A 13938-nucleotide genomic window follows, 5' to 3' on the forward strand; every position below is an offset into this window, starting at 1 on the left:
GGAGAATTAAGGCCAAAGTCATACACTAATTTTCTCGCTTCTTTTACCATCGGCCAAGGAAGACCCTCCCATCTATTGGGATTCCTTCGACCTCCCGTAGTTCCCCCCAGTATCACCGGAAATGCTGTTGGTAACATTATACCCTCTACCAAGGCATTTTGAATGATTCCTTTCCAATGCACTTGCGGATCCGGCGGCTCCCCTGAGCCCGCGGTCGCACCCCCCAACTCTCCTCCCACGTTCCCGTTACCCAACTCTCCTCCCGCGTTCCTGTTACCGCCGCCCCATATCCCCCCGCTTTCACCCTGCTGTCGCCTCTCCATATTTCATATCGCTTGCTCCTCCTCTTGTTTCCATGGTCTCTGTTGTTCTCTCTCTAACTGTTCCAATTTCTGTTGCAGTGTTTTTGCTGCCGCGCATGCGCCTTGCGGCAATTCTTGTTCAGCGGGAGAGGGAGGCGACGGTGGAAGCAGTGGGTACAGTGATGGATCAAAAGGTGGTCTGGGGTGCACATCAACATGTTGCCGTGGAGGCTTAGGTGGACCTTCATAAAACCCAGTTCTGGGGTTGTACCACTCTGGTGGAGGTGCCGTTGGTCTTGTTTCCGAGGGTGGCGGTGCTGGCCAGGGAACGTCCTCCTCCATCGGTTCTTCTTTCTCTGGAACTTCCTCAGGTGGAGCAGAGGGGATCAGCAGGGGATCGTCCCAAACCTTCGGACCTGGCCTGTTCGATCCTCCTCCCGTGGGTTGTAATGCTGCAAAAGCCCCGGCCGCTGTGGCTCGCTCCGCCTTCATATCTTGTAAGGTCGATAACATCAACCGCTATGTCGTCGCCAACGGTGATGCCTCTTTGTCTCCTTTACTTATCACTTCCCACAGTTTTTTCCCAACAGCCTCCCATATTTCTGCTTTAAAAGCTGTCTGGGGCTCTGCTGCGAATCTGTTCTCTCTGCACCATATTAACAACCTTCGGAGCATACGCTCATCTTATTTCACCCCTCTCTTAGAGAGGATATGCAGGAGAAGTCTTAATATTGTCCCTTCTTCTTTTGTTACTTGTTGCCCCATCTCCTGCCCCGGCTGCTCACCTCTCTCCGGGTGTCCGTGGCCACGTTGTCTGTTTATTCCGGATTGCCGCCCAATCCGCCCGGTCTCAGTCCAGCTGAGCCGTCCTCCAGACGGTGGATCTCCTTCTGGGTCTTCCGCCCCTCGCGTTCCGTTGCTCAAGCCAAGCGCCCATCGAGATCACGTCGGGGTCACCATCTGAGGAGAAATAACTGGACTCCAGACGATCCAATGTGAATCAACAGAAGCTGTTTATTAAGCACAGATCATCATCTTTTATACCCTGCGTTGTAGCCGTACACGTGACTCGCTCATTTCTGATTAGCTAGTTACACTGTCCACGCGCTGTGCATGCAGTTCATTCACACATCAGATTGGTTACAAGAATTCGCGTCGTAAATTGCTTAGTCACTAGCACAACATGTTTTCTGCCTTCTCAGTCCCGTTTTTCCCATGTACTAATTCCATCTTCTACCACCTGTTTTGCCCTTAATCTAATCTCTCACAGCAGGGAGGCTGGCTCACATGGCCATTTTCTCTCAGACACATTCCTACAATCCCGTACCTCCCCAATGCAGTTCTGCGTCTTCTCCCTGGACCCCAACCTGCACCCAAACCCCAAACCCATCCTGGTCACCATCACGGTGCGGGGCCCTGTGGGGCTGGGGCAGCTCTATGGGGCGGCCCTCTGGGTCTGAGGGGGGTCTCCTCTGGGGTGGGATAGGGATGGTCCTAAAACTAAATGCTGTCAGCTGACAGGCTGACAGGCCATGAGCTGACCCACGGCTCCTGTAGGTTTGGTGAGATCCTTCATGTCTGGACACCTGACAGGCCAGGAGCAGGCCCACGCCCTGCGGCTGTGCTTATGAGGTCGCTCACGCCTGAGTAGCCAGTGGGCCAGGAACAGGCCTAGGGATTGTGTAGGTGCCTGTGAGGTCACTGGTGCCTGCGCAGACGACAGGCCAGGAGCTGTCACCTGGCTTGTGGATGTCTCTGCGATGTCACTGGTGCCTGAGGAGCCCAGGAGAAACGTGTCTTGTGCTGGGTATTTTGAGGTCCCAGGTGCCTGAGAAGCTGGTAGGCCAGGACTAAGCCCCCATCTTGTGTAGGTGTTTGCAAGGTCACCTGTGACTGCTCAGCTGACAGGCCAGGAAGAGGCCCATGGGTTGTGTAGGAGCTGGTGAAGTCACTGCTGCCCGCGTACCTGGTAGGGCAGGAGCAGGAACATGGGGGGTGTCACAGGTGCCTGAGTAGATGATGCCACTAAAATAGTATTTGGTCCCCACCCCAATATGGGGTTTTTGGAAGAACCATCGTCAGCAGAAGCCCGGACACAGCACACACACACGTGTGACAGCGGGACTCCTGAGCACGCAGCAGCAGCAGGAGGGTGCGAGGTCACGGTCACCATAACCCCTGCGCACACAGGGGTGGCGGCAGGAGGGACGGGAGCTCCTTCTTCAGGTTCTTCTGCTCCTCCTTGACGTGCTCCTCCCCCGCCTCCAGGAACTCCAGCTACTGCTGCAGCTTCTCCTGCCACAGCTGGAGGTCGGGGGAGGTCCTGCCTGCCCCCACCATCTGCCTGCACCCCCTCCTGCCCGCCGCCCACCTGCCTGGACCCTCTCCTGCCTGCACCCCCCGTGCCCACACCCACCTTGTGGCGGGTGTCAAGGTCCTCCAGGTCCTCGGGTTCGGGCACCAGGAAGGACACAGACGGGGCAGGGTGTGGGGCGGCAGCTCCTCCTGGGGGGGCGTGGGGGGGGCTGCACCCAGGGGTGGCGGCACCCAGGGGGAGGGTGGTGGTGGTGAAACCCAGATGCGAGAGGACACCTGGGCAAGGGGGGGCACCCGGACATTGCAGGGGGACAGTACCCATGGGTTGGGGAGAGCACCCAGAGGTGGTGGTGGGGGGTGCCCAGAGTATGGGGGGGTGTCACCCTTGGGGGCACACAGAGATTCGGGGGGGAGGGAGCACCACCCATGGAGGGGGGGGAGAAGAGGTGGGAAGGGCACGAAGACACTGGGGGGGGCACCCATGGGGAGGAGTCACCCAGAGACTGGGGGGCTGTCACCCATGGGGGGGCACCCAGAAATTGGAGGGGGAGGCCAGAGATCGGGAGGGGGTAGCCAGAGACTGAGGGGGGCATACAGAGATACGGGGAGGGGGACGCCAGAGATGGGGGGGAGGCACCCAGATATTCGGGGGGGCGCAGCCAGAAAGTGGGGGGGCACCCTCGGATGGGGGGGAGACCCAGAACCGTGGCGGGACCGGGAAGCGGGTGCGGGATCACGCTGACATGGCGGGGGGGGGACCGAGCGATGAGCGCGACCCGGTAGCGGGGGCCGCCCACGGGCGGGTGGGGGCCGGGGGGTCCCGGGAGAGTCTCAGCGGTGTCCCGTCCCCCCCCAGGGTGTCCCCAGGGTGTCCCCGGGCCAACCGACCTGCGCGACCTCCCGCGGCGACCCCAGCTCCGCCATGCTGCCGCGCGTCACAGGGCAACGCCCACCGCGGCCGGAAACTGCGCCCACTTCCGGCGCAGGGGATGATGGGAGATGGAGTACGGGCCAGAGCGGACCAGTCATCCCAGTACGGGCCAATACTCCCAGTATGGACCAGCATAGAGCGATCCCAGTGCGGTCCCAGTGCTGCCAGTATGACCCCCTGACTCCTTGCAGTGTTCACAGTGCAGTACCAGTGCTCCCAGTATGACTCCCTGACTCCCCCCAGTGCTCCCAGTGCGGTCCCAGTGCTCCCGGTATGAATCCCTCACTCCCCCCAGTGCTCCCAGTATGACCCCCGTTATTCCCCCCGGTGCTCCCAGTGCGGTCCCAGGGCTCCCAGTATGACTCCCTGGTTCCCTCCAGAGCTCCCAGTTCAGTCCCGGTGCTCCCAGTACGACACCCTGACTCCACCCAGTGCTCCCAGGGTGCTCCCAGTCCTCCCAGTATTACTCCCTGACTCCCCCCAGTATTTCCAGTACTTTCCCAGTGCTCACAGTATGACCCCAAGGGATCCACCCAGTGCTCCCAGTGCTGTCCCAGTGCTCCCAGTATGACTCCCTGGTTCCTCCCAGAGCTTCCAGTACAGTCCTAGTGCTCCCAGTATGACCCCCTGAGTCCCCCCAGTGCTCCCAGGGTGCTCCCAGTGCTCCCAGTATGACTCCCTCACTCCCCCCACTGCTCCTAGTGCGGTCCCAGTCCTCCCAGTATGACCCCCTGACTCCCTGCAGTGCTCCCAGTGCGGTCCCAGTGCTCCCAGTCTGACTCGCTGACTCCACCCAGTGCTCCCAGTGCTGTCCCAGTGCTCCCAGTATGACCCCCTCACTCCCCACAGTGCTCCCAGTGCGGTCCCAGTGCTCCCAGTATGACCCCCTGACTCCCCCAGTGCTCCCAGTATGACCCCCTCACTCCCCACAGTGCTCCCAGTTTGGTCCCAGTGCTCCCAGTATGACCCCCTGACTCCCCCAGTGCTCCCAGGGTGCTCCCAGTGCTCCCAGTATGACCCTCTGACTCCCCCCAGTGCTCCCAGTGAGGTCCCAGTGCTCCCAGGATGACCCCCTGACCCCCCCCAGTGCTCCCAGTGTGGTCCCAGTGCTCCCAGTATGACTCCCTGCCTCCCCCCAGTGCTCCCAGTATCTCTCTCTGGTTACTCCCAGTGCTCCCAGTACGGTCCCAGTGCTCCCATGGTGTGTTTTAGCCTCAGAGGACAACAAAGAACCACGTGCCGCTTGCTCGGGCCTTCCCAATACGGGAAGAATCGGAAGAAAAAAGGCAAGACTCTTGGGTTGAGACAAAGGCAGTTTCACAGAACAGCAAAGGGAACAAGAGAACAACAACAATCACACGGACAGAGGAATGTACAAACACGATTACGGAACCGCCGCTCCCCGCCGATCCCCGATCGGACCGGTACCCCCAGCCCGCTCCAAGCTGAGAAGTCCTGCCCCCTACCCCGGCAGCTCAGGGTGGGCATGGCTCACATGGCATGGAATTCCTGTGTCCTGGGGAGAATTAACCCTGTCCCCGCCGCAACCAGGACATTATCCACCCCTTATTCCAGACCATCTATGCCATGCCCACATCTTACAGGTTCCAATGAATTGCCACCACTTTCCCCTGTCACGTATATATATACACATATATTCATGCAGATATAGTGCCCTTAGTCTATGGGCCATCCCTCCAAAGTGTCCGTTGAGTTCATTTCATCCATGGCTCTGGGCTCCATCTGTTAGAACAGTCTGTGTCCTGGAGAGAATTAACCCTATCCCTGCCAGAACCAGGACAGCAGCCCAGAAAGCCAATCATAGCCTGGGCTGCATCTACAGAAGCGTGGCCAGCAGGTGGAGGGAGGGGATTCCCCCTCTCTACTCCAATCTCATACGACTTCATCTGGAATGCTGTGTCCAGTTCTAGGGGCCCCAGCACAAGAAAGACGTGGACCTGTTAGAGAGCGTCAAGGGAAGGATCACCAAAAATCATTGGAGGCTGGAAGACCTCTCCGAGGAAGAAAAGCTGAGAGAGTTGAAGTTGTTGAGCCTGGAAACAAAAAAGGTCCAAGGAGACCTTCTTGTGGCCTTTTAACCTATGAGGCAGGCTTATAAGAGAGAGAGAGAGATTTCACCAGGGCCAGTAATGACAGGACAAGGGGCAATGGCTTTACACTGAAGGAGGGTAGATTTAGATTGGACATAGGGAGGAAATTTTACAATGAGGGTGGTCAGACACTGGAAAAGGTTGCCCAGAGAAGTTGTGGATTCCCCATCGTTGGCGATTTTCAGGGTCAGGTAGGGCAGGGCTTTGAGCATCCTGATCGAGTCACAGATGTCTCTAAAAAACAGGGATTGGCCTACATGACCTTTAAATCTACCTGGCTGCCCTCCTGGGCAATGGCCTCATCATCACTGCCGTAGCCTGTGACCACCGCCTCCACACCCCCATGTACTTCTTCCTCCTCAACCTCGCCCTCCTCGACCTGGGCTGCATCTCCACCACTCTGCCCAAAGCCATGGCCAACTCCCTCTGGCACACCAGGGCCATCTCCTTCTCGGGATGTGTTTCCCAGGTCTTTTTCTTTGCCTTCTTGATGTCAGCAGACTTTTGTCTTCTCACCGTCATGGCCTACGACCGGTATGTTGCCATCTGCAAACCCCTGCACTATGGGTCCCTCCTGGGCAGCAGAGCTTGTGTCCACATGACAGCAGCTGCCTGGGGCAGTGGCTTTCTCTACGCTCTCCTGCACATGGCCAATACATTTTCAATACCTCTCTGCCAAGGCAATGGCCTAGACCAGTTCTTCTGTGAAATCCCCCAGATCCTCAAGCTCTCCTGCTCACAATCAGACTACCTCGGGGAAGTTGGGCTTATTGTGTTTGGTGCCTTTTTTTCTTTTGCGTGTTTTGTTTTCATTGTGGTGTCCTACGTGCAGATCTTCAGGGCCATGCTGTGTATCCCCTCTGGGGAGGGACGGCACAAAGCATTTTCCACGTGCCCCCCTCACTTGGCCGTGGTCTCTCTCTTTATCAGTTTTGGCATGTTTGCCTACCTGAAGCCCACCTCCATCTCCTCCACAGATCTAGACTTAGTGGTGTCATTTCTGTACTCGGTGTTGCCTCTAGCAGTGAACCCCCTCATCTACAGCATGAGGAACCAGGAGCTCAGGGATGCCCTGAGGAAACTATTGCAATATATTGTATTTCAGCACCAATGAGGTAACTGTCTTTCTCCTACGACTACCAGCATATTCACAGAAAATAGCAGGACGACCTTTTGTTCATAACCTTTTTACGTGCTTTCTTTGGTAGTTTCTTTCTTTCTTTCTCTTTCTTTCTTTCTTTCTTTCTTTCTTTCTTTCTTTCTTTCTTTCTTTCTTTCTTTCTTTCTTTCTTTCTTTCTTTCTTTCTTTCTTTCTTTCTTTCTTTCTTTCTTTCTTTCTTTTTCTTTCTCTTTCTTTCTTTCTTTCTTTCTTTCTTTTTCTTTCTCTTTCTTTCTTTCTTTCTTTCTTTTTCTTTCTCTTTCTTTCTTTCTTTCTTTCTTTCTTTCTTTCTTTTTCTTTCTCTTTCTTTCTTTCTTTCTTTCTTTCTTTCTTTCTTTCTTTCTTTCTTTCTTTCTTTCTTTCTTTTTCTTTCTTTCCTTCTTTCTTTCTTTCTTTCTTTCTTTCCTTCTTTCTTTCTTTCTTTCTCTTTCTTTCTTTCTTTCTTTCTTTCTTTCTTTCTTTCTTTCTTTCTTTCTTTCTTTTTCTTTTCTTTCTTTCTTTCTTTTGTTCCTTCCTTTTTCCTTCCGATATTACTTGTTTTCTTGTCTCTCTTTCTCTCTTTCACTGTTTCTCTTTTTCTCTCTTCCTCTTATTTTAGGCTTGTGATAATATTATTCCTAAGCTCACATTTTTAGCATCCCAATGATGAGATGTACATGAGAAGCCAGACTCCCTCCATACTTGAAACAAAATAAAGGCAGCAGCAGAAAATCAAGCCGTGAATGAATGCTTTATTTTGCTTTGCTTACACACGCAGCTTTGGCTTTACCTGGGCTGAGCTAGGAAGTGCTCGGGAGAGGAAAACACCAGTGCAGAGCTCAGCTGTGTGAGTGTGAAGGCTGGGTGCACACAGCAGTGTTCTCACACAGCCAGGCCTTCTGGAGAGACAGGAAGGACCAGCAGAGCAGGACCTGCTCTGTGCCACGGTCCCTGGACACCCCGGGGAACCTGCCCCAGGGTAATCGTCACCAACCAGCCCCTCACAGCTGCAGCAGCAGCCACTCACCTCAGCTCAGAGAGCTGCTCTGTCCCTCCATGGAGGGACACAAAATGACTGCATCAGAAGTTTGTTCTTGCATCACAGACTTAGGAATACACATTTCATGTGTGTGATGAGATGAATTTGAGGGAGCACAAGTGCCAGCAGCTACTCCTAGGAGTGTCCTGTTGTGGGAAACTCAGCTTATTGAGATCACTTCAGGTTTGGAGTAACATCCGCTGGGTAACCACCACTGCCATGTGCTCCCTTGGGTGTAGGTCATAGAGACATCGAATCATAGAATCACAGCATGGGTTGGGGCTGCCAGCGCACATTGCCAGCTCATGTTCAGTTACTCCAGCCCCAGCATCCTCACACCCTTCTCTGCAGGGCTGCCCTCAATCCCTTCGTCAACACCCTCCATGAGTCTCCTGCACTGCTCACAGCTTCATGGGATGCTCTTCCAGCAGCTGCCAGGGTGACTGGAGTCCCCCAGTAGATCTCAGCCTCTGAGTGTGGTGCTTCCTGGAGGTGAAGTAAGAACGCTTCGTCAAAAGGCTCCTCTTGCTCGGGTGGCCTGTAGCAAACCCCAGCCGTGAGGATTCCAGCTGCACAAGGGTACTCAGCTCCTCCTCTTTGTTCCCCAGGCTGCGTGCGTTGGTACAGAGGCACTTCAGCTGGGCCACTGACCATGACAACTTCTTTAGAGGAACACACCCCAAATCCTATGAAGCATTTCACAGCCGTTTCCCTGTGGGTTCCGAACACACCAGCAGCCCCTGGCCCTTCTCTCTTCCTAAAAACTCCATCCCTTTCCCGGTCAATCCAGTCTGACATGCAACTGGCCTCTTTTACACCGTGTTCTGCCTCCCCCCTCTTGGTTCCTCCCTGCTCCCCCTTCCGCTGCATGTCCCTCAGGGCTTTGCACAGCTCTATTCATTCCCGCATCCCTCCCAGACCAGGCTCCCTCTGACTCACAACGTTCTCATTTCAAACGGCCACTTGATCTTCCTGGAGGTGCCACCTGGACTTTCTTGATGGCCCACCAATTCCTGGGACTGGCAAAAGCTCTTTCTTGCCATGGACTCCATGGTTCTTTTCTCAAGTTTGTGGCTCAGTGCACTCTGCTTCTGCTTTCCCCTTTTTTCTCCCCGTTTCCCCATTAACAAGGTCCCCGCTCAGATGACCTTGCTGGAATAAACACTCCCCCTCTCACACGCCTCCATCCCTCAGCGTGACTGACCACCTTTGGTTCCCATCGCTGCCTCCCTGAGCCTTTGCCCTCAGGTTTGGGGCCCTGCACCTTCTTCTTGATGGCCACTCGGCCTGACAGCTGCCCCGCCCACCAGCTTCTGGAAGAAGTCCCGCCCCCTCTCCTCTACTGGGCCTCTGCTCTCTTCTGATTGGCTGCCAGCACCGGCCACCCTGGCTGGATGGACCCGGAAGTGCATCGGACCCACAAGGCCCTTCCCCTCCATGCACGGGGGCCGCCATTGTGGTTTGTCTGCCATTTTATGCCGAGATGCCGCCATTCCTGGCAGGGAGCTGCCATTTGGTTAAAGATCACACAGCTCCGAGATTGGCTAACGGCCATTTCTTGACACCGTCAAACCCGTGTGTTCTCAGGCAGCCCCTGGGATGGGCCGCCTGCCTCATTTGGATATAAAAATAGAAAATTTATAGACAATATAATCATATATTGTATATATCTATGAAAGGAAGTGTATAATTCTACTAATGAATTTAGTTTTTTTAATAATACACACATTCTTTTTATATATATACTTATGTATATGTGTATAGATTTCTACATAGGTAAACATTAATAAACATATAGAAATTAAATTAATAATTTTTGTTTCTAAAGTTTGCATAACTATAAATTTGAAATGGAGCTATAGTTTTGAATTGAATAAACCCTTCTTCAATAAGATTTAGTGTAGTGAAGAATTAGAGTTTAAATGTGAACGGAAGCAGAAGGAAAAGGCCGGGTGGGGGCCCCCCACTTTACCAGGCTGCAGAACAAGCCCTGACAGGGTGGGCTGGGGGGAATTCAAGAGGGCGGAGGGGTGCCCGAAAGGTGGTGGGGCACGGACACGCTGGAACATGCCCAGGGGCTACGGCCCCCTTCTAGGAGGGGTGGGCAAGTGACGGAGAGGGGGGTCAGTACTGGCTTGGGTCCCCCCAAAAGACGAGCACGCAGCAAATAGGTTGGTATGTGCTTGTGAGGAGCTGCTGCCTGAGTAGCCAACAGGCCAAGAGGAGGCTTCTGGTCTGTGCAGGAGCTTGTGAGGAGTCGTATCTCAGAGGTGAGCAGACAGCAAGCAGGGGGAGATGTGGGGGTCAGGTCTGTGGTGCCTGAGTAGCTGATAGAGCAGGAGCAAGGCCAGGGCTCCTGTAGGGGCTGGTGAGGTCCCTGGTGCTGGTGTAGCTGATAGGAGACACGTGGCTCGGGCTTGTCCTCGTGATGTCACTCTTGGCTGAGCAGCTGATAAGGCAGGCCCAGGTGCACAGCTCATGTAGGTGCCTGTGAGGTCACTGCAGCCTGAGTCCCTCACCGGCAAGTACGTGGCAAACGGGCAGATACGCACTTGTGAGGTCCTGCTCAGCTGACAGGCCACGAGCTGACCCACGGCTCGTGTAGGTTTGGTGAGATCCTTCATGTCTGGACACCTGACAGGCCAGGAGCAGGCCCACGCCCTGCGGCTGTGCTTATGAGGTCACTCACGCCTGAGTAGCCAGTGGGCCAGGAACAGGCCTAGGGATTGTGTAGGTGCCTGTGAGGTCACTGGTGCCTGCGCAGACGACAGGCCAGGAGCCGTCACCTGGCTTGTGGATGTCTCTGTGATGTCACTGGTGCCTGAGGAGCCCAGGAGAAACGTGTCTTGTGCTGGGTATTTTGAGTTCCCAGGTGCCTGAGAAGCTGGTAGGCCAGGACTAAGCCCCCATCTTGTGTAGGTGTTTGCAAGGTCACCTGTGACTGCTCAGCTGACAGGCCAGGAAGAGGCCCATGGGTTGTGTAGGAGCTGGTGAAGTCACTGCTGCCCGCGTACCTGGTAGGGCAGGAGCAGGAACATGGGTGGTGTAGGGTGTTGTGGTGTCAAGGGTGCCCGAGTAGATGACAGGTTGGGAGCCAAGCAGTAGTTTATGTAGGTGTTTGTGAGGTCATTGGTGTCTGAATACCTGATAGGCCAGGAGCAGGAACGTGGCTTGGGAATGTCGCTCTTGTGATTTCACCGCTGCCTGTGTAGCTTTTGGGCAAGGAGCAGGCATATGGCTTGTGTGGCTGCATCTGATACCATTAAAATAATACTTGGACCTCACCCCAATATGGCTTTTTGGAAGAACCGTCGTCATCAGAAGCCTGTACGCAACACGCACACACGTGTGACAGCGGGACTCCTGAGCACGCAGCAGCAGCAGCAGGAGGGTGTGAGGTCATGGTCACTGTAACCCCTGAGCACACGGTGGTGGCAGCAGGAGGGACGTGAGGTCACTGTCGGTACCACTCATGAGCACACGGCAGCAGAAGTAGGAGAGTGTGAGGTCACCGTCAGTATAACCCACGAACACACAGCTTTGGCAGTAGGAAGGACGTGAGGTCACATCACCGATGTCACCCCGTGCCCGTGGGGCTCGGTGCAGAGCGGCCGTGTGCATGACAGCGGCATGACGGGGGACGGGAGCTGCCCGTCCCCGTGTCTGCGAGGCCGAAGGAGCAGCCCCTGTGGCCCTGGCTGGAGCAGTCGGGGTGGGGGTGGCTCGGGGGCACCCCAGGGATGTGCCTGGGCACGGCGCCAGGAGGAAACCACAGACTTCCTGCCCGGGCACTGCGGGGGGAGCGGGGGGAGCGCGGCGAGGCCATGTGGGCTGTGGTTTGTGCACCTGCAGGCTCCAGCTCCCGCTCCGCCCGCGGGGAATAACGGCCCCTGGGTGACACACTGAGAGTCAGGGACACGTCTGAGCCTCTGGGCTGTCTGTCTGCTGCCAGGGCAGGGACATGATCCAGCTCCGGCTCCTGCGAGGGACTCACTGTGGGGGTCTGCAGGGATGGACGGACAAGCCAACACTCCTGGGATGGAGCCCTTGCCCTGGATGAAGACCTCTCCCAGCTGCTGCTCCCAGCACAGTGAGGTCCGTGTCAGGGGCAGGGGCTGTTTCCTCCCCATCCTGACACAGACCCTGGTGCAGTCCCCGCTCCATGGTCACCGCAGCTTGGGGGCAGTTGGACATTTGCCTCATGGCTTCTTGGATGAGCCCAGTGCAGGAGATGCTCAGTGCTTCCAGGACCACAGCAGGGTGCAAGGGGTGACTAACCAAATTCCCCTGCACACCCAGCTTGTCCCATGATGATCCGCCACCACATCGACCATGACACTGGCAGCGGGACATATATGTCCCTCATATATGGTCATGAACGGCGCTGGAGAAATTCATTGGCGGGCTGGGCTGTGTCGGAGGGGAGATAGCTCCCGATAACGTCTAAAAAGGTGCTGCTGCTTCGATTGGCTCCTTCCGCAGCTGGGTCGGCATCTGCAGAGATATATCACCCTCCCATCATCGACGTCCCCGTGAGTCCCCAGGAGCTGTGACAGGGAGTGGGGGAGAGCAGGGCTGTGCCAGCAGGGCAGGAGGCTCAGGATGGGAATGGAGGGACTCCTGTCCCCTCGGGTGCTGTGGCTGCTCCTCTGGGTGCAGCTCTGCAGAGGTAAGTGCTGGCTCCCTTTTCCCACAGCCCAGGGCCATCGGGTACCAGTGGGGTCATCAAGAGCCCTTTGGGAAGAGGGTTTCTTTCCAAGTGCCGCTGAGATGAGGGTCAGAAGGAGCTCAGGTCTATGGACCCTGTGCCTTTGCCTGTGTCCATCTGGGTGGGAGCGGGTGTCTCCATGATGCTGTTAAGGGGTGCTGGGCTGGGGAGGAGCAGGTGCCCTGCGCACGGCCTGGCGATACAGGTTTTGGGTGGGCATGGGCAGGGGCCCTTTGAGGTGGGAGGAGGTGCTGAGGGCTGTAGGACAGAAAATGGCCCAGCGGGTCTGGAGTTAGCACCCCCAGCCTGCACAGCCCATGGGGAGTGGGGGGACGCCCACACATCCCCAGGGAGAGCCTGGAGGGGAGAGGGCTCCCATCCTGGTGCCTGTGACAGGCAGGGGGGACCCCAGACCTGCACTCTGGGACTCGGCGCTCTCCTGACCAGTCCCATCTCGGTGGTTGAAGGGGCTGCGGAGGTGAGGCTGGAGAATGGCGGCGGACGCTGTGCTGGGAGAGTGGAGGTGAAACACCAGGGCCAGTGGGGGACCGTGTGTGATGACTCCTGGGACACGAATGATGCTGCAGTGGTTTGTAAGCAGCTGGGCTGTGGGTCCGCTGTCAAAGCTCATGCTGAAGCATACTTTGGGGCAGGATCCGGCCCCATTTGGATGGATGATGTTGAGTGTCACGGCACAGAGTCGGCCCTGTCTGACTGTAGACACAATGGATGGGGCCAAAGCAACTGTTATCATTCTGAGGATGCTGGAGTGACATGCTCAGGTAAGGAGCCAATCTCTTCCCCACCTTTGGGACTGGGACAGGAGAAGGGACCTGGCTGTGCCCTCAGGGAGCAATGAACGGCTGCCAGGGCAGGGTCCTGTGTTGCTGGTCACACTGCCAAGCTGGGACTGTCATTACTGGTGTCCCTGGTCCCTGAGGAAAGACCAGTGGGGTTCACCCACCACTGGGCCCCAAGATGGTTCATCCCACCCTCAGTTGGTGCCTGGGGCTGGGAGATGAATCCCCCTCAATGCCCCGCATTTTTTGTTGGTCCTCACCTTTCTTCTCCAATTCAGCCAGGACCTGTCTGGCATTGCTGAGGGCCAGGTTCCCCTGTGCCAGAGGCACCGAGAGCTGCTCACGCGGCCACCCACAGCCCCAGAGAAGGGTGCAGAGTGGCCAGTGGCTTTTGGGTTGTGCCTCCTGGCAGACACAAGTCCCTCAACCAAAGCAAAGGGGCCGCTCCAAGGGAAAAAGCCCTGTCCTTGGGCAGAGGAGCAGGGTGTCCCTGGTATATCTGTGCCATCAGCACCCATTGGGAGCTGCTGGGAGGGCCGTGGGTCTCTTTGCCTGTGGCCACTGTGCAGGCCAGGTGGGACATGGGTATGTAA

General features: G+C 56.1%; 1 protein-coding gene and 1 long non-coding RNA gene across 3 annotated transcripts; one reads left to right on the forward strand and one right to left on the reverse strand.

Moving 5' to 3' along the window:
• Positions 1 to 300: 300 nt before the first annotated feature.
• LOC128903487 (uncharacterized) lies at positions 301 to 3571 on the reverse strand. 2 transcript variants are annotated; one of them, XR_008464095.1, is made up of 3 exons: positions 3507 to 3571; positions 1088 to 1312; positions 301 to 796 (listed from the first exon to the last, which is right to left on the reverse strand). It is a non-coding gene; the product is annotated as an uncharacterized LOC128903487 (long non-coding RNA). The 2 variants fall into 2 exon arrangements; XR_008464096.1 differs by lacking the exon at positions 301 to 796 and adding an exon at positions 2719 to 2807 and having other exon boundaries at positions 826 to 1312.
• Positions 3572 to 6216: 2645 nt separating this feature from the next.
• Positions 6217 to 7425, forward strand: LOC128903461 (olfactory receptor 14J1-like; the record flags this gene model as incomplete). Its single annotated transcript, XM_054187471.1, has 2 exons — positions 6217 to 6703; positions 7418 to 7425. Coding segments are annotated over 2 exons (495 nt in total), but the record flags the coding sequence as incomplete, so codon positions are not given.
• Positions 7426 to 13938: the final 6513 nt, after the last annotated feature.

This window comes from Rissa tridactyla, unplaced genomic scaffold (genome assembly GCF_028500815.1).
Source record: "Rissa tridactyla isolate bRisTri1 unplaced genomic scaffold, bRisTri1.patW.cur.20221130 scaffold_37, whole genome shotgun sequence".
NCBI classification, from domain to species: Eukaryota; Metazoa; Chordata; class Aves; order Charadriiformes; family Laridae; genus Rissa; species Rissa tridactyla.